Genomic DNA, 20,057 nt, shown 5'->3' with positions numbered 1-20,057 from the left:
ACGAAGTCCTGAATTCAAACCTGGATTGCATGATTGCGTGACAATAGACAAATTCCTTGATGCTTCTAAATCTCAAGTTTCCTCCACTATAATGAGATAATAGTAGGGCTGTTGGGACATTAAATGAGTTAATAGATGGAGGGTACTTAATAGTGCTGGGCATGTAGGTGGAACTCAGGTTTTAAAGAGGTTCTGCTGCGCCGGCCCCCCACCAACCCAGGACTTCCCTGGCTGTCCAGTGGTTAAGAGAGTCCACACTTCCACTGCAGGGGGCACAGGTTTGACCCCTGCTTGGGGAAGTTCCGCATGCTCTGCAGTGCGGCCAAAAAAAATGCCTGGTGGGGCTGGGGCTCCGTATAAAAAAAAATTAAAGTGATGGAAAATACAATTCAATAAATAAATAAATAGTTTCTCCCCCACCTTAAATAAAAGACACTGGGTCTTTTAGACTCTCCTCCCTTTAAGACATTGGGTGGCGTGGAAAGAGGGGTAAGCAAGAAGCCAGGCTTGCAAACTCTGCCAGGCAGTGAAAGAACTTAAGAATAGGTAGGATAAAAAGGAACTGAAATGGACGGGGAACCGTCACAGGCACTGAAGTGGATACACAGCCCAAGTATGATATGCAAGAAAACCCTGGACTGAAATTTTGAAAACCAGCTCTCAACTGTCCTAACTGCATAACTTCAGGTATATCACTTTTCATTCCATAATTGAAGTTAATAGAGTAAAATCAGAGGTCTCAAGTTGGCAGCCAATTTCTGTCTGCAAATAATTTTTGTTTGGTATTTAAAATATTTTTATTAGTCCCTAATATTTAAAAAATCAGAAGATCTCACATAAAAATCCCTTAAAAAGCAAGGAGGGTCATCGATTTCACTATTCCTTCAGTATCCCTTCACAGCTGCCACCAGGGGAAGCTCAAGAGTGGTTGGTCCCTTTGGATGGAGCACACTCTCCACAGCCCCGCCACTCTGCCCAGTCTGCATAGGTCTGGACTCAAAGGAACCCTAGTGTGAGGTGAGGCCTCCAAGCAAGCAGGAATCCCTATGAGGATGAGCTCCTTATCTGGGGGTAACTCACTACTTGAAGCAGTCCAGCCTAAATATTAAAAACTTGTCCCTTCATTATTTCCATTTACCCTATTTCTGTTCTCCAGAACATCAGAGAATTCAGTCTGTTCCCTTCTGGCTATTATGTGTTCTTCACCCCAGTCTTCTCCCACCTACATGTCGCCAGAGTCTGTGCAACCCTAACAGTACAGTTTGTTTTCTTAAAGGATCTTGTTACTGATGCTGAAGAAGCACTAGTTAGCTTAACTAACAAATGCTGATGGGTTGAGTTTTTTTTAACTATATGTGTCAGTTGTTAAGTTTGACGAATTGAAGAGAATCACTCTACTGTCAATCTTCCCAGTAACTACACTGATAAGGAAAATTCTAAAAACGTCAGTAACTACACCCAAATTCATACAGTTAAATGGGGGAAATATGTGTAACGGTGACGCGAAGACATGCTCTGATAAATCAGGCTGTAGCATCCCTAAGGGTAGTACCAGAAAAGCATGACGGTTATCTAGGCAGACAGTAATCGGACGATTGCTGTAATTGATTAATTAGACATGCTGGACTGGACAGAACAAGTCACCAATTACATTAGAGTTCACCTGCTTGAAACTTCAGGTAAAAGGGTGCTCAGAGCACTACACTAAAGCATGGAGAAATGAGGGGGCAATCTAAGGTAAAATTCCGAGGTGGTTTCTTTTTTGGAGGGGGACCGTACATCTTGAACTCTCAGTTCTTGTAGTTTCCATGTTTCAGTCATCTGATCATTTGACAAATTCTTTGGCTGCTGAGACTTGCATACCTTGCAGATACTTTTAGGAAATTAAATAGGTTAATCTGTCAGTGCCGGGAAAGGATGGGATCATTTTTACTATACTTGATAAAATGTCTCTATCATAAAGGGGACTGGAATCTTTAGTTTTATCTGTAGAAAAAAGATGACTGTTTTCCTGCCTTCTGTCACTTTTGTTATTTCTGTAATTTCCACAGTCTATAGAGATCTTTGCAGTGCCTTTATAGAGCAGCACTTGTCTCATACTTTTCTCTATTAAAATATTTTCCTTTAAGAATAATCCTTGGGGGACTTCCCTGGTGGCGCAGTGGTTAAGAATCCTCCTGCTAAAGCAGGGGACACGGGTTCGAGCCCTGGTCCGGGAAGATCCCACATGCTGCAGAGCAACTAAGCCCGTGCGCCACAACTACTGAGCCTGTGCTCTACAGCCCGCGAGCCACAACTACTGAGCCCACGTGCCACAACTACTGAAGCCCACGCACCTAGAGCCCGTGGTCCACAACAAGTGAAGCCACTGCAATGAGAAGCCCGCGCACTGCAACGAAGAGTAGCCCCCGCTCGCCGCAACTAGAGAAAGCCTGTGCGCAGCAACGAAGACCCAACGCAGCCTAAATAAATAAATTTTTAAAAAATTTTTTTAAAAGAATAATCCTTGGGAAACTTACACAACATTGTAAAGCAATTATACTCCAGTAAAGATTTTTTTTTTAAAAAGAATAATGCTTGGGTTCAAGATTTACTTATAAACAAAGCAGACATATTCGTGGTTTAGGATTATGAAGCTTTATATGATGTCTGATTCTCAGCTGAAATAAAATGTTAATGGACTTTTTTGCTAACGGACCTCAGAAACAGCCCAACTCAAAAGTACTTGTGGGCTTCCCTGGTGGCGCAGTTGTTGGGAGTCCGCCTGCCGACGCGGGGGACATGGGTTCGTGCCCTGGTCCGGGAGGATCCCACATGCCGCGGAGCGGCTGGGCCCGTGAGCCATGGCCGCTGAGCCTGCGCGTCCGGAGTCTGTGCTCCGCAACGGGGGAGGCCACAGCAGTGGGGGGCTCGCGTACTGCAAAAAAAAAAAAAGTACTTGCAACTGCTAACTGTACAATATTACTCTTTATTTACTGCAACATAAACTGTCAAATGGAAATTGCACATTATGTTGCAAAAAACAAAATCAAAAACAACATAGGAATAGGATACTTTACCAAACAGGATTTCAGTCACTGCCATCATTCAGATGGTTTTCACTTGTATTTTATACAAATGTAAAATTAAGGTTGCTTAACCATTTTATGAGTTTAATTTTTCTAATTTATTTTTGTACTTTTATAAAGATTTTAGATTATAAATGTTTGCCGTTTGTGGTATTTCTTTGAATAGTGTTTTTTTTTACTATATTAAAAGGTGTGTTTTAAATCTTTAATTTAAAAGTATTACTAGTATCTACATTAAGACCCTTTAAGGAGCGACAGGGCGACTCTCTGGAGGCCGTGTCCTCTGTGGTGCCTGAGGAGGACAAGCTCTGTTCCTCTGAGCACCAGTGGTCAGACCACTCATGTCTCAGCATTTCTCCAGGACCAACCTACCCCAGGATGGTGTGGAATACAGGACATTCACCTGTCACCCAGCCACCATTCTGGTTCCAAGGCTGCATGTCTCCACTGGATTGGTGAGAGGGCTGTCAGTGTTTTGCTCCTGGGCCTAATTCCAGCTGCTTATTTGAATCCTTGCTCTGCAATGAACTACTCCCTGGCTGCAGCCCCTCCCTCTTCATAGTCGCTGGGACATTGGACAAGTTGTGACTATATTCCAGGGACTGGCACTCTCGGCTTTCACCTTTGCTGGGCTTTGTTATTTCTACGATCGTGATGAGGGCATCTGCACAGCTGTTGCTATGCTACGGAAGCTCCGACCTTTTAGACGTAATACCTTGAAAATTGATTGTACACCTCCCTTGCCTCTGCTCTGTCATGCCATTCAATTCACAATAAGGAGGAAACAACAGATAAGTCCCTTGGTGAGACAAACCTCTTCTCCTAATCACCTCGTTATTTTTAGAATGTAATCTTTGAGGAAAGATTTGAGAGCAATTGTAACCAAAAAATTGTCAGACTGAGTTCTCTATGCTGGGGAGTTAATGGGGTGTCTCTCAGCTTCTCACAAGACTCACAGTACAACTAAACATATATGAGCTTTTGCCTTTTAATTTATCAAACTCTTAAAGGGAATTCAGCTTTATTGCTCTCAATAGCTGATCAGACTTCTGTATTTGTCCTAGGGTGGTAGAGAAAGGGAGAGACTGTTAATTCGAGAAAAGACTTTGCAGAAAATTAGACAGTGTTTAGTTTTTGCAAACTTCCCCGCTCTGTTCAGTCGATACCAGTTACATGTCCAAGGTAAACTGGCAAATTAGAAATGCTGATGTTTCACATTACTGATTTCTAAATCCTAGGAAGAAGAGCCTGGAGAGTTCCTGAATACAGAGAAGTTCCATGTAGGGAAGAGATCCCCTTATAGATGTTTCAAATTGTTACAGATTCTAAACCTAGACTTAATCCTCAAAGGTGTTTATTTTACTTGTCCTAAAATAGTCTGTCCACAGATATAAAATTATAAGTAATAAGTTGTTGTTTTCCCATTGTGGGAATCTCTAATGTGAAGATGTATTCTATGAAGATAAAGTCTTTTTAAAAATAAGATGCTGTGTAATAAAAATTTATTCTACTCCAAAAAAAGACCCTTTAGATACTCATTTTTAAATCTGCACAAACGTATAACACTTTACTTTGAATGCAGCAAAGCTACTTTCCATTCGTTTGAACTGATAGACTTTTCTTATACAAGAAAATGGAAGGGCAAATAGAGTCGAGGAGGGGGCTTGTTGGTTGTTTCAACCTCCAGATTAAACCATCTGCAGCTGTGTAGTTGAAACAGCGGTTCATTCTCTCTGACTATTGTATACAAAACTACTTAGTCTCACTTAAGTCTCAACCTTGAGGATCTCAACGTGAATTTATTTGGCCTGAGACAGGTGCGAGAGCAACAGAAAAGTAAGCTGGAAAAAAGGCCAGAGTCAAGCAGTTTCCTTTGGAGAAGTGTACAAACAAACAAAAATGCCTAAATTAGAGAAACTATTTCCACTCACTCTGTGTTTTTAAAAAAGTGCAATTTACTAGAGCAACTATACCCAAATCCCTTGGCAAACAACTCATACAAAAACATCAAGATCGGCCTTTCTCACCTTCTGAGATGGCCCACACTCTGTGGAGTGTGTTTCTCTCTAAATAAATCCACTTCTTACCTATCACTTTGTCTCTCACTGAATTCTTTCTGCGATGAGACATCAAGAACCTAAGTTTCGGGGATTCCCTGGTTGCACAGCGGTTAGGAATCTGCCTGCCAGTGCAGGGGACACGGGTTCGAGCCCTGGTCCGGGAAGATCCCACATGCCGTGAGCAACTAAGCCCGTTCACCACAGCTACTGAGCCTGCACTCTAGAGCCCGCTAGCCACAACTACTGAGCCCGTGAGCCACAGCTACTGAAGCCCGCGCGCCTAGAGCCCATGCTCCGCAACAAGAGAAGCCACTGCAGTGAGAAGCCCGCGCACCACAACGAAGAGTAGCCCCCTCTCGCTGCAACTGGAGAAAGCCCACGGGCAGCAAAGAAGACCCAACGCAGCCAAAAATAATAAACAAATTAAATAAATAATAAAAATAAAAAAACATCAAGATCTTCCACTGTACCTCGAAGGTGGGTCACTTGGTTGTAAATAGCCAAAGTCAGTCCCAATTTAAAGCAGAAATCTTCTAATGTGACACTAAATTGCTGTTGCTTGAAAAACATTTTCACAATCACAGTTCTCACTTTTCTAAAATAGCTATTTCCAGAGGGAAGACCAGAGTTCAATTTAATAGTAAAATAGTAAAATACAACTTTGCTGTCATTTGCCAAGCTCATTAATAAGCTATTTGACATACGACAGAATGAAGGTAAGGGGGCGGGGGGGGGGGTGGAATCTCCAAATTTGTACTTTGTTTTTCCACTTAAGAGGGTAGAAAGGCCAAAATAGAACAGCTTTTAAGACATTCAGTTTTACATTTCTGCATATTGGAAATAACCTGACATTTTAGCATGCTTCTAAACAGAAAAGGGTGAATAAAATCATCATTCATCCTCTGAATTGTCTTTATATTTTTCCCTTAGATTTAAATTTAATTGAAAACAACCTCACATCAACACCAAAATAGGAACTACTATTTTGTTAGAAATTGCCCTCTTGGAAGAGAAATAAAGAAAGATAATTTACCTGAAATCTTTCCGGATAAAAAGTCGTTAACGATCGTGGAGAAACAATCCAGTATTTAATTAGTCTGTAATATCTACAACCATCAGGAAGCACAATAGCGTATTTCAGTAGAAAAGACTTGGGAGATGGAGCACCACGTAGTACTATATCTGCCTCTAGACATTGGAAGTGCACGCTAAAGAAAGATAAGGCTTCAGGGAACAACACACGAAGTAAGCTGTGCAAATATACACCTCCAAAAAAGGCAATACAGTTTTAACTTCGGTAGCTAGATGTGGGGATGGATACCTTATCAAGATATTTTTCATATTAGAATAAGATCAGCTGACCAAATATTAACTAAAGTACTTTTTTTTTTTTTTTTTTTTGCGGTATGCGGGCCTCTCACTGCTGTGGCCTCTCCCGTTGCGGAGCACAGGCTCTGGACGCGAAGGCTCAGCGGCCATGGCTCACGGGCCCAGCCGCTCCACGGCATGTGGGATCCTCCCGGACCGGGGCACGAACCCGTGTCCCCTGCATCGGCAGGTGGGCTCTCAACCACTGCGCCACCAGGGAAGCCCTAACTAAAGTACTTTTAAACACTGTCCTAATTCAGTAAAAGGTGTACACTCTGAGGATTTTAATTATTGGAATTCGCTAAGTAAGGTAATCTATGACATTTACTGGGAGGAGAAAATTGAGAAGAACAGAGAAGATACATAACATAACACTTCACAGATTTTGAGAGAAAATAGCTTGTTATTGCCAGGGCACCTCATGTCTCCTTTGGCTAAGTCTTAATTTAAAAAGTTACGAGTTCATATTCTGCTGTTTTCATGTTTTTACTTTCACATTTTAAAAAAATTTCTTGCTTCCTTGTCTACATCTCTAGGATCCTTTTTAATCCACGAGAATGTGGAATGGATAGTTATGTTCTTTAAATCTGAAGAGAGAAAGCAGCCAACTGAAGAATATTACAACTAGACACAAACAAGTCATGGACATTATCTTCCTATTTATAATGATCATAGGAGAGGTGGCAGCTGTATCTAAGAGCAATATTTCCAGGGTAATGCACACATGAAACAGAGAAATGATATACATTTCTGCTACAAACTGGAAGTAATGCACTTCATGAATATAATGTGTCTGTCCTGTGTATTGCTTTGAGCAAATGGGGCTCCCCGTATATGAGTCCACATTGGACCAGATGACATCAAAATCACAAAACACAGCTAAAACTGCCCATAAATTCTTGTTAAAACTAAATTTCCTATTCCATTTCAATACATACACAAGTCCACCGATGAAAGCCAAAGATATCCCTAACTTGAAGGAATAGTAATAATTTATAGGCTTCCTGGTTCTGACATTGACCATCCATCTCTCATTTCTCTCGGCTACCCACGTGAACATTTGCTGCGCTATGATACCCCTCTCTTTGAAATTATAAATGTCATCTGCTGTAAATTTACTTTTAGCAGAAAAGTGGAGGACATGCGGAACAGACATCACCTGGAGCATTTCAGAGACCTCGGGGCTTTCATCAAAATCCACCATAGCAAAAAATACCTTGTTGCTGAATGCACTGGAGAATTGCCAGGAATCTGCCAAGATCTGAAATCCCTGAAGAGCAAGTTTGCATGTTACACATAATCTAAACTTCTGGAGAGTAGTAAACATCACAATAACAGAATCGTTTCTTGGTTTTTCTAATACAAAACGATTGAACATGGCATCATTCATTCTTATCACTCTTTTTCTGAGTCCAGTCCATCAGCTGTCCGACCTTTTCTGCTAATGTCTTCTTCCTTTGTCCAGGATGTGCAGGAGCCTCGGGAGTCATGAACACCAAAACCACCACCATGGTCAGAGATACACCACCATTCTTCCATATTTGTTTACTTCTTTTTGTTAAGTTTCCAAATATCTATGCCAAAATCTTATCATTTCTCCCGGCAATTAATTTGTCCAGGACCTTTTATTTTTCTGTCTTCTTTAATCCTAGTAAAAGAGCTATATCACAAATTCCCATGCCTGTCTGGTTTATGAGCCATGTATTAGAGTTTAGAAAATATTCTGTGAAAAAACAAAATTCTGTGATCAAGGAAGTCTTGGAAATGTTCCAGTCTCAGTCTTTCTGCAGAGTTCCAGACTCACATTTCTAACTGCCTCCTGGACAGCAATACCTAGATCCACCACAATCACCTCAAACTACTCAAAAGCCAACCTCATCATCCCCTTGCCTACCAAGCCCTGGGTTCTCTGCCTCTCTTCCCACTGTGACCCCATCCCACCAATCACTGAGGTTTTAAAACTGAGGACTCTTCTTGCACTCCTCTCTTACCCTCCATCCATCAAACCAGAACTTAGCCTCTGGAGCAGACTGCCTGAGTTTGGATCCAAGCTCTATCACTTAGTTTTGTGACCCTGGGCACGTTCCTCACTTCTCTGTGCCTCAGTTTCCTCGCCTGTAAGACGATGGTGGTCATAGCATCCATCTCCTAGGATTTTTCTGCACAGCCCTCAGAGAGGAGCAGGCGGGCAAGCTGGGGATAGCATCCCTGCCTTCCTCTTGCTGTCCAGCGCCACCACTAGAGGCAGTGCGGAGTCGTAACTGAGAGAAGGTAGACCTGGGGACCAGATGCATCTGGGTTTCCATCCTTACCAGTCTCTTCAGTTACTGGCAAAAATGGGGGTAATGCCTACCTCACCTATTAGTTATGTACATTACCTGTCAACATCTTCCAATGTCTAGAACGGTACTAGCACGGTTGGACTTTTTTTTCCTTCTCCTTCTTAGAGAAATGGTTGGATACTGAGCATTACTTCTAATACCCGTTGCGTCTCCCAGGGACGTGCCCTCTCCAATTGCGATGATCATTCCTTCTATGCCGTCAAGCAGCTGATGAAATCATCGGGAAAGACAGAATCGGTAGAATGTGTGTAAATAATGTTAAGTTCTGGGAAGGATACCTGCTGGAGAGTGAGCCTGACTGGGAGATTACTCTGGCTATGTAAGGCACTTTTTTTTTTGCCATGTCGATGAGTAACCTTTATCAAAGTAAAGATTTTTAACTTGTGAATGAAGTGAACGCGATATCCTGATGCCCTCCTCCTCCCCACCCTCTTGCAGCACCAGCCCCGCCGCCGGCCCTTTCCTACCCGGAAGACCTCTGGGCCCCAACGCCGCCGCCGCCGCCGCCGCCGCTGCGCCGCCCGGCGGTGACCAAGCTGAACGCGGGCTGTGATGACCCGCGCGCGGAGTGGGGGTGCCTAGCAACCGGGGGCGCTTAACAGAAGAGCCGGCGAAGGGAGGCGGAAGTGCGCGCTGGGAAGGTGAGAGGAGGAAGGGAGCTCCCGCTCCTTTCTCTGCGCCGGGGTATTAATTTAAACTGGAGATGATTATCCTGGGAGGGGAAGGGAGGGATTGGGCTGGAACTAGACAAACCGCAGCTCCTCCCGCTGGGGCCCCTCACACACCCGCTCCTCCTCCTCCAGCAGAGTGCAGAGGGAGGGAATATGACCCAGGTGGGGAGGGGACCAGCCCCCCACCACCAATTCCCTAGTGCCAATTCGAAGCCCCTTCGAAACAAGCCGGTCCTCTCTGGATGGGGATAGGGCTCCTTCTCTTAGATCCCGCAGGGCCCTAGCCCAAAGCTGGGGCAGGGAAAGCAAAGAAAGTTGCACAGGACTTGGTTACTGGAAGTAGTGGTGGAAACTGGATTAAGGGCTATTTTTCCTGCTACCTGCCCCCCGCCTTCCGCCAGCCCCGCCGAGCACTTGGCACTACACGCACACGCACACGCACATGCACACACACACACGCGCACGCACACACACCGAGGAGCCCCATTATCCCCTTTCACCTGCTCCAGGACCTGCAGGGTCCAGCAGTTTGTGTCTGTAGATGGATGGGTGGGAGGAAACTTAGCTAATGCCTCACACGAAGTTGAGTGTAGGGAGTGCTGTTTCCAAGCAGGCTTCCAGCAGGAAGGGGCTTGGAGCGAAACGGACAGGAGTACATCCTTTGGAGGGGCTTTGATCCAGGAGAGGCTTTCCTCAGTGGTCTCCTGCAGCCTTGTTTGCTCCCTCCAGCAGAGGTGGGTGTCTTGGAACAGGCCTGGGGTCCCTGAGCCTTCGGCTCCTGCACCATGGCCACCCTGAGTGTCAAGCCCAGTCCACGTTTCCAGTTGCCAGACTGGCACACCAACAGCTACCTGTTGTCCACTAACGCTGAACGGCAGCGAGATGCCTCACACCAGATCCGCCAGGAGGCCCAGGTCCTCTGCAATGAGACCAACAACCAGGTTGGGGGCCGGAGCCCAGTTGGGTGGGAAAGGGATAGCCCCCAACTCCCGACAACCTCTTTATCTGGCTCTGTCTCTTCCAGACCATTTGGGACGAACATGACAATAGGACTCGACTGGCAGAGAGGATTGATACTGTCAACCGGTGGAAGGAGATGCTGGACAAGTGTCTGACGGATTTAGATGCTGAGATCGACGCCCTGACACAGGCAGGGAGCCAGGGCAGGGTGCCAGGAGACCCTGCCTGCAAGGACCTCCCTCTCCCTCCCCTCTTCCGGGTCAGGGTATTTGGTGGCATGTCCATCTGAGTCACTTGGCCTAAGTGGGGATGAGAGCTGCTTCCCAGCGGATGGCCCCACCAGCCTCCTGTGCCCTCTCTTTTCTAGATGAAAGAGTCAGCAGAGCAAAACCTGCAGGCCAAGAACCTGCCTCTGGATGTGGCCATTGAGTGCCTGACCCTGCGGGAGAGTCGGCGTGACATTGATGTGGTGAAGGACCCCGTGGAGGAAGAGCTGCACAAAGAGGTAGAGGTCACTGAAGCCACCAAGAAGGCCTTGCAACAGAAGATCAGCCAGGCCTTTGAGAAGCTCTGGTAAGAGAGAGATACGTCATTCGCACGTTCACCCGCCTTTGAAGGCTGTGTTTTAAATGTAGAACATGTGTATCGTGGGTTACAAGTCACTGGCTCTCAGGCCGCCTTCTGCCCCTGCCGTGCCCATGGCAGAAACCACTCACCCACTGATCGTAGTACTTTTTGCACCACCTGGACGTGGTCTCAGAATACTTCTCATGAACCTGCTCTAGGCAGCCATTATCAATTTATTGGAAGCATGAGAGATGAAGCCCATGTGCCACCACCCCGACTTTCTGGGAGTGTGAGCCTTGTGAGTGTAGCTACTGGAGTGTGCCCTGTGGGTGTGTACAAGCACTTGGTGCCATAATTTTGTCTGTGGGGAGCTCATCCAGCTGTGCCTATATATGTCTCAGCTGCAGTGGCAGCTCCATTGTCACCTCAGCTTTCCCATCCCTCCTTGTCCCTTCAGTACCATGGGGGCTGCGTTCCAGGGCCTTGGAGGTATGGCTCCTGATCCAGTCTGTTCTGTCCCCAGCCTCCTGCAGGAAGTCCGACAGCAGCTCAACTCTGACCATCGGGGCAAAATGGAGACAGTGGACATAGACAGAGGCTGCTTCTCTCTCAACCTCAAGTCCCCGAACATCTCTCTGAAGATTAATCCCACACGTGTCCCCAACGGGTAAGAAGGGCATTTCATTCAGTCTCTCTTCCTCCCTGCAGAGGCCATATTCTGATTATTTCCTGCCACCTGCAGCTCCACCACACTCCAGCAGTGGGATGACTGCAGTCAGTTCAACAAGAACCGAGCAGAGGCTGAGATGAAAGGGGCCATAGAGCTGAGGGAGGCCATCGCCCTAACTATTGCCAAGGTGACTGACCAGTCCCCCTACCCCGATCCTCCATGGCTAAGAGATGGCCCCAGCATGCACTCAAGCCCTTGTCTTTTGTTCCCTGTCAGCCATGTGGCGTCCCACCCCTCACCTGAGCGACATCCTCAGCTGGCCAGAGCGTATACCCTCCCCTTGCCCTGCCTACTTTCTGTCCTCAGACCAACAACGAACTGGAAGCCCAGAGGGTTGCAACGGAATTTGCCTTCAGGAAGCGGCTGTGGGAGATGGAGAAAGTGTACAGGGAGCTCAAGTGGCAAGAGAAGAATGTGAGCCTTCTCCGTTTGGTCTCCTGGGGCCGGGACTTCCTGCTGTGGGAAGAAGAGCCTGATGCCCTGCCAGGAAGCCCCGGACTGGGTGCACCAGGTGGAGACCAGTCACTCCGTCCCTGCAGACCTTGGAGGAGATTGCCGAGCTGCAGGAGGACATCCGGCATCTGGAGGAGGATCTGCGCAGAAAGTTACAGAACCTGAAGCTATGCCACACCCGGCTAGAGACCAGGACCTACCGGCCCAACGTGGAACTCTGCAGGGACCAGGTACGAGGGCACCCCAGCGGGGCATGGGACCCTGGCTAAGGTTCCTCAGGATGACTCACTCCCTGGTGAAGCAGGGGTGCTGGCGCAGGGCAGCCCCCAGACCCGTGGGCAGAAGGACAGTGTGGCTGACCTGGACTCCCAACCTGCCCCTCTGCCTCCAGGCACAGTGCGGCCTCACTGAGGAGGCCCAGCAGTTAGAGGCCACCACTGCTGCCCTGAAGCAGAAGCTGGCGCAGGCACAGTAGGTTTGGGGAGTGGGCAGGAGGGGCGGGGAGACACCTCCCACCATTGGGGTCCCTTGCTGCCTGCCAGCTTCCCCCGCTGTCTTCCTGACTCAAGGCTGGTGAGCTCAGCCCTGACCTCCCAGCCTCACGCCGGGGGTGGTGGGCTGTTAATCCCTCCTCCCCAGGGACGCTCTGGACGCCCTGTACCAGCATCTGGCCCGGCTGCAGGCTGACATCGCCTGCAAGGCCAACTCCATGCTCTTGGACACCAAGTGCATGGACACCCGGCGGAAGCTGACCATGCCGGCTGAGAAGTTTGTGCCGGAGGTGGACACCTTCACCCGCACCACAAACCGCACCCTGAGTCCACTCAAAACCTGCCAGCTGCAGCTAACCTAGCGAGGGGGCTGAGGGAGGAGGGGAAGGCTGGTGGAAAATGAAAGAGGGAGGGCAGTGGAGAGAACGAATCTAATAAAGGTCGGGGGTTCTCAGTCCGGACGGTTCTTTGCTACCCCTGCATGTAGCCAGCGGGGAGAGGGCTCTTGGCTCTCCTGTGCACGGAGGAGCAAAGATGTTAGTAACATCATCCCTCAAGCTCCATGTTCCCAATCCCATGCCCTTCTCTGGGCTAGGCCAGCACCCTGGGCTCCAGCGCCGTGATCTCTAACCAGCTCTGTCCCAGCTGGACCCTTGCGTGCCCTCTTGACGCCTAGGGGAGGCCCAGAGGGGGCTAGGGTGACAGGGGGAGGGATTGGGGGTGGCCGCCCAGGACTGAATGACCCGAGCTGGGGCTGCTGTGGCACGGCTGGCCGACCGTGGGGGCAGTGGCCCAAAGGTCTGGCTCAGTGCGCAGCCCTCGGGGACCCTTTAGTGGCCGTCCCGCCCGGCTGTGACGCCTTTTACAGGTCGGGGAAACGCGGGCTAAATACAGAGGCCGGGCCCAATCGAAACGAGGGCTGCGGGACCGCCCCTTGTCACCCGCGGGGCAGCTGCGACTCCGGGCCGCCGGGCGGCGCTGTGGGGCCGGGGAAGCCGCACGGTGGGGCGCGCGCGGGCCGCACCGGAAGTGGCGGCTGGTACGCGCGGATGGCGGCGGCTGCGGTGATGACGGCGGCGGGCTGCGGAGGGTCTGGGGCGGCTCGCTCCCTCTCCCGCTTCCGCGGCTGCCTGGCGGGCGCGCTGCTCGGGGACTGCGTGGGCGCCGTCTACGAGGCGCGCGACACCGTCGACCTGACGTCAGTGCTGCGTCGGGTCCAGGACCTGGAGCCGGACCCCGGCTCGCCGGGGAGCGCGCGGACAGGTGGGCGGGGCCGGGCGCACTGGGCACCGGGGAGCCGCGAGGGACTCAGGCAGGGAGGGGACAGCGGCCGGAGGGGCCCGCTCAGCACGACCCGCGGGCACCTTGGATTCAGCGTGTCCAAATCCGAGCCCCGTCTTCACACGTCTCGCCCCCAACGTTCGCCAGCCCGGGGCTTGGCTACACAGACCTCCCAGCCGTGCAAGCCACGCCTAGATTGCGCCTAGTCCAATACTTAAGTCCCTGCCGATTTTACCCATTTTACGCGTTTTACCCGGGTCTCCCGAGTCAGTTGGCCACCAGTCCATCTCCACGCAGCTGGAGGGCACTTCTGAAAGCAGATCTTATCGCGGCCTCCCCTCATGAATCTCTGCAGTGATTTTTACCCTTAGGACATAGCCAAACTCCTTAATGTTCCCTACGTGGCCGGCCCTCGCCTGCGTCTCCAGTTTCACCTTATACCACCCTTGGCCTTGCTGTCTGCGCTGCACTTCCTCTCACTTCGTGCCTCCTCTAGCTCAGGCCTTTGTATGTACTGCTGTCCCTTTGCCTGTAAAGCTGTCTCCCCTCTGCCTCTCCCTCCCTGTGCAGTCAACTCATCACCCAGATCTCAGCGCAGTATCACGGCTGAGGGTGATTCTTCTTGGAGAGCAGGTAGAATAGTAAGAAAAAGGGGCCACACCCAGAACCCTGGAGGAGGAAAAGGAGCTAGAGAAGGAAACAGTTTATAGGAGGAGAAGCAGAAGGGAGATGGGTAACAACAAAACTCAAGAAAAGAATTTCAGGGCTTCCCTGCTGGCGCAGTGGTTGAGAGTCCGCCTGCCGATGCAGGGGACACGGGTTCGTGCCCCGGTCCGGGAAGATCCCACATGACGCGGAGCAGCTGGGCCCATGAGCCATGGCCGATGAGCTTGTGCGTGTGCTCCGCGGCGGGAGAGGCCATAACAGTGAGAGGCCCGCATACCGCAAAAAAAAAAAAAAAATTTCAAGATGAAGACACTGGTTACTGGTGTGAGGCTACAGAGAGGTTAAGTGGGGGGAAGTCTAGACTTAGAAAAGCATTTTCAGTAGAAGGTTGAACCCTGGAAGTTAGATTTCAGTGGGTTTAGGAGGAAATGGAAAAGGAGAAAATAGAGTATGTTTGGTATGAAGGGAAGGAGAGAGATGAGCTGTGGCTGAGGTGAAGACAGGATGGGGGGGGACGGTTCATAATTTCATTTTTGGTTTGATGTTAAGATGAGGGGAAGACATTTTAGGTTGAGATTTTAGGACCCTTTGGGTGCAAGTGGCAGAAAACCCAACTCAGAACGGCCTGAGCAAAAAGAATGCATTGGCTGGCATCACTGAGAAGTCCAGGGCAGGTCTGGCTTTAAGCAGAGCTAAATCAAGCCATCTCCTCAAGACTCAGTTCCTCTCCTTATTCAGATCTGCGTTCTTCTGGGTGGGCTTCACTGTAACAGACCCTTCCCACGGGGTGGCCCTCAGCAGTTCCCAGCTCAGCATCTCCAGCAGAGGAAGTTTCTCTTCGCAGTGGCACCAGCAGAGGTCTCTGATGGAGTCTCAGTGGTCTGGCTTATGTCACCCATCCATCGCTGAAACAGGGAATGGGGTGCTGTTTGGCTGGGCTGGAGGTGGCATTGGCTCCCTCCCCTATCATCTGGACTGGGAGTGGGAGAGAAGTGATTTCCTGGGGGAAAGCAGGGTGCAGGGACCGATCAGAGGGAGAACGGGTGCTGCTGTATTACAGAGGGAGGAGTTGAGGAGACAAAGGAAGGGCAAGGTCCCTGGGGAACTGGGCTTGGGGGGCACTTCAAGAGGGACCAGTCCCTCTGAGGACAGACTGGAGAGTGTGGCTGTGAGTAGGTGCCTGTGAGCCTCTCTTCCTGGTGAAGTAGGGGGTGGGGGCTCCTGAGAGTGAAAGGGGAGGAGAAGGCAGGGTTGGTGCTTGGGACACACAGAGCAGGGCAGGGATGGGGGGCAAGGGCAGAAGGCAGATGTGAGGAATAAGAAGGGGCTCACTAGGGAGTGTGCCTTGTTCTCTGTAACTGTTTCTTCTTCAGATAAAACCAAGTCCTTGGCCCTCGCTGGCTTATAGCCTATTTGAGAAGCTACCACGTAACCAATGGTGTGTGTTACAAGTGCCAGAGCAGTAGACTCTCGGGCACCCAGAGGAAGGAGACAGGGCCAGAGGAGGGCGGGGGAGCAGCCCCAGGTGGGAAGGACTTGACCCAGCCTCCAGGATTGGTTCTGAGGACGTGGATTGGAGCAGTGGGATATAAGATGGGTGAGGAAGGGCGGGCTTCAAATGGCCAAGGCAGTGAGTTTGGACCTCATCCTGAAGGCAGCAGACAGCCATTCGAGCAGGAGAGTGAGATGAGGAAAGTGATACTCTACTCTTCCTGGCTGCACATATAGGTTGGGCTGGAGGGTGGGGAATATGCAGGAGATTTGAGAGGCCCAAAGCAGGTCCATTAAGACTGGAGGTGCAGTGATGGCAGCCAGAAGGGGTGGAAGGTTTTCCTCCAGAAATCGGCAGGGCATGTGACTGACTCAGAGCCCTGGAAACTGGATGGGAGTGAGAGGCTGACTTGAGGCCTTCTGGAAGTAGTAGATAAAAGGAGTGAGCGGGAGGCCAAAGCCGCCACCCTCGAGCCCTGCAGCTCGATCTCCGCCCCCCGCCCTGTCCCTGCAGAAGCACTGTGCTACACAGACGACACGGCCATGGCCAGGGCGCTGGTGCAGTCCCTGCTGGCCAAGGAGGCCTTCGACGAGATGGACATGGCGCACAGGTGAGGGCAGTGGTCCTGGGGTGAAGCAAACCAGGTGGGCAGAGTTATTGCACCCCTTGACCAGAGCAGTGACATCTGTGCATGTCGGGCCACCCTCCCCGCACACCCCGCCACAGGGCACTCTCCCTAGGGCAGCTGCAGCTTCCCAAGCTAGAAGTGACAGCACCGCTGGCACAGGCTCCTGAGGTCCCCAAGGATTCCTCTTTTCCCAAGCCAGCCAGGTTTCTTCTCTCCCAACCCTGGCAGGCATCTCTTAGATCATTACGCTGTCCCCTTCTCTCCCCTAGGTTTGCGCAGGAGTACAAGAAAGACCCTGACCGGGGTTACGGTGCTGGAGTGATCACCGTCTTCAGGAAGCTCCTGAGCCCCAAGTGCCGTGATGTCTTCGAGCCTGCCCGGGCCCAGTTTAATGGCAAAGGCTCCTACGGCAACGGGGGCGCCATGCGGGTGGCTGGCATCTCCCTGGCCTATAGCAGTGTCCAGGATGTGCAGAAGGTAGTTGGGGCTGGCTGGCTTCTGGACACTCTCGTCCCTCCCTCCTCTGCAGCTTGGGTGCTGTGACAGCAGGTCTTTGCCTCCCTCACCTTTGCCCTAGTTTGCCCGGCTCTCGGCCCAGCTGACACATGCCTCCTCCCTGGGTTACAACGGTGCCATCCTGCAGGCCCTGGCTGTGCACCTGGCTTTGCAGGGTGAGTCGTCCAGTGAGCACTTCCTTGAACAACTCCTGGGCCACATGGAGGAGCTGGAGAGTGATGCCCAGTCTGTGTCAGATGCCCGGGAGTGAGTATGCGGTCTGGAGGCGGGCTGGAGGCGTGTCTGTGCATGTGCATGCTGGTGGGGTGGCCCTGCCTCAAGCTGAAACCTTCCTTTAATTGCAGGCCCTAAGAGGGGTGGGAAGAAGCCCTTTGCCTTGGCTGTGCCTCAGGGCTCTTCGGGTCCCAGAGAACAAACCGGGTGGCTCACACCTCGCCCTTCCCACTTCTTGCCCTGACACCCGTGCTTAAGTGTCAGATGCCCACGTCCCTGCCTCGCCCTCCCATGCAGCCCTTCCCCTTCCTGCCTTCTCCACCCTGCTGGCTCCAACCTCCCTGAAATCTCGCCCCCAACCCACAGGTTGGGCATGGAGGAGCGTCCGTACTCCAGCCGACTGAAGAAGATTGGGGAGCTTCTAGAGCAGGACTCAGTGACCAGAGAGGAGGTGGTGTCCGAGCTAGGTGGGTAGTCCCCCACCCATCATCCTTCAGGGTCAGTCTTGGGCTCAGGAGTGGGAGGGGTGCCTGGAGTCACGCCTGCTGCCGTCACACCTTTGCCAGGGTTGCTGAGACAGCAGAGCCACGTTCCGTAGGGTCTTTGGCAGGCTGCGAGCACAGCGCCTTCTTGTTCTAGGGCAACAGTACCCTCAGCCTTAAAGATAAACATCCCAGGGATGGCAGCCAGCCGCTGGTTTTTTACAGCTAATGGTGATAGTACTTTTACTGTGTTCTGGGCACTATGCAGAATGCTTTACCTCTAGGATGTCATTTCACCCTCGCACCAGCCCTGCGAGAATTCCTAACTTTATTCACTGTCTACATGAGGAGCTGAACCCAGGATACAGGAATCACACAGCCAATAGGTCGGCAAGCCGGGATTTGAACCCAGGTAGCCTGACTCCAGAGCCTGTGCTCTTAGTCGCAGCCCAGCTTGAAGCTGACTTGTGGCAGGTGGCAGGAAGCCTGGGGACATGTGGGGCTCGGGAAGGGGGGTGGCTCAAGTTCCCATAACCTGGCTTCCCCACAGGGAACGGCATCGCTGCCTTTGAGTCTGTGCCCACCGCCATCTATTGCTTCCTGCGCTGCATGGAGCCCGACCCCGAGATCCCCTCTGCCTTCAACAGCCTCCAGAGGACTCTCATCTACTCCATCTCACTTGGTGGGGACACAGACACCATTGCCACCATGGCCGGGGCCATTGCTGGCGCCTACTATGGCATGGAACAGGTGCCAGAGAGCTGGCAGCAAAGCTGTGAGGGCTATGAGGAGACTGACGTCCTGGCCCAGAGCCTGCACCGGGTCTTCCAGAAGAATCTGTGAGGGCCACAGCACCGCCATACCCAGCAGGACCAACTACAGCTCGGATCGGAAACCTTGGGCTCCCTTAGGCTTGGCTCCCTGCCTCGGCCTTCCTGCGGTGTGGCCGGAATGCACCCTTGGGGCTGGGGACTCCTCTGGGGAGGTCACTGAACAGCGAGGGAGGGACGGGTGCCTTCTGGTGCTGGGTTCCTGGCTTCTGCAGAGCCTCGGTGCTCCTGGCTCCTCAGTCAGACATAAGGGACCAGGGCAGGTTTTGTTTTGGAGCAGTACTTGTGGTGTTTTCCTTTATTATCTAGGACATGGGATTTGGGGAGGTGGAAATGATCTGCGGCATCGTTTCTCCTTGTTGGGATTTAACCAGTTTGCCAGGATGCCTGCCTTTGACTGCACAGGGCCCCCAAGCGCCAAGTTTATATGGATCAGGAGGTGGACACGTGAATCTAGCTGATCTAGATGCACACCTGGCCCTTGGCTGTCATGGGTCTTGTTAACAGCTTCCCGACGAAGTTACAGAGCAATAAACAGTTCTTTAAATCCCACCACTGTTTCCTGTGTTTCTCCTCTGCCCTGAATGGATTCTTCCCCCGTCGCCCTTCTGTGCCTGTGCCTCTCTGTCTGGGCCTCACTCTCCTAGGAGCCAGGGACCCAAGCTGCTGGCTTGTGGAGGCATATTCCTCCAGCTGTTCAGCCACGAAAAGCAGAGCAGGCATGGTTTGGTGCTTTGTCCTGGTGGAGATCCCTCACAGCGGCCCAGGCAGCCGGCAGGAACAAGCCAGGTTTTCCTGCTCTCAGAGCCTGGCTTCATAGGTTGCTCCCCAGATAGAACCCAGGCCCAGCCAGGAACCAGAACACTGTAGGAGGATGCGGAGGGGACCGTGTTATCACGGGACTGCTGACCTTTGTGTGAGGGGGGCACGTCACCTCAGGTGAAGGCCGGGCCTCATTCTGCATCTTGGGCCTCAGTCAAAGGCCTTGGCCTGCTGGGAAGTTCTGCACACCATCCATTCTGAAGAAAGGAAAATCGAAATGGAGGAGGCACCTCCCCTCAAACTTGAGGGATATTCCAGCCTCGGTGGAGAGAGACGCGTGCCCAGCTCTGCAGCTAGCCTGAGGTTTCAGGACTGTCGGACAGGCCTGCTTTCAGCCAAGATGGGGATCTTCCAGGCTGGGGAAAACCACAGGATTTTTCAGAGCACAGGTTGGTCTCAGGTCTGCTGTCCAGATTC

The 20,057-nt window shown here is 51.1% G+C and overlaps 2 protein-coding genes and 1 pseudogene across 2 annotated transcripts; all 3 read left to right on the top strand.

Annotated features, from left to right (window-relative positions):
• The first annotated feature begins 1,618 nt into the window (after positions 1-1,618).
• LOC114898002 lies at positions 1,619-9,437 on the top strand (annotated as a pseudogene).
• An 841-nt stretch (positions 9,438-10,278) lies between these two features.
• TEKT2 (tektin 2) lies at positions 10,279-13,150 on the top strand. The gene is made up of 9 exons (XM_029230758.1): positions 10,279-10,450; positions 10,534-10,659; positions 10,837-11,042; positions 11,560-11,703; positions 11,779-11,893; positions 12,073-12,180; positions 12,306-12,449; positions 12,611-12,690; positions 12,859-13,150. The coding sequence occupies exons 1-9, from the start codon at positions 10,295-10,297 to the stop codon at positions 13,070-13,072; spliced, it is 1,293 nt and encodes a 430-aa protein (XP_029086591.1). The 5' UTR covers positions 10,279-10,294; the 3' UTR covers positions 13,073-13,150.
• A 597-nt stretch (positions 13,151-13,747) lies between these two features.
• On the top strand, positions 13,748-19,370 carry ADPRHL2 (ADP-ribosylhydrolase like 2). The gene is made up of 6 exons (XM_029230756.1): positions 13,748-13,973; positions 16,663-16,759; positions 17,047-17,254; positions 17,355-17,539; positions 17,873-17,973; positions 18,539-19,370. Exons 1-6 carry the CDS (start codon positions 13,760-13,762, stop codon positions 18,829-18,831), a joined length of 1,098 nt encoding a protein of 365 aa, XP_029086589.1. The 5' UTR covers positions 13,748-13,759; the 3' UTR covers positions 18,832-19,370.
• The last annotated feature ends 687 nt before the right edge of the window (positions 19,371-20,057 follow it).

This window comes from Monodon monoceros, unplaced genomic scaffold, assembly GCF_005190385.1.
Source record: "Monodon monoceros isolate NGI ecotype Baffin Bay Population unplaced genomic scaffold, NGI_Narwhal_1 Super_Scaffold_18, whole genome shotgun sequence".
NCBI classification, from domain to species: domain Eukaryota; kingdom Metazoa; phylum Chordata; class Mammalia; order Artiodactyla; family Monodontidae; genus Monodon; species Monodon monoceros.
The sequence above is the reverse complement of the archived record's forward strand: the minus strand, read 5'-3'. Positions and strand labels throughout refer to the sequence as shown.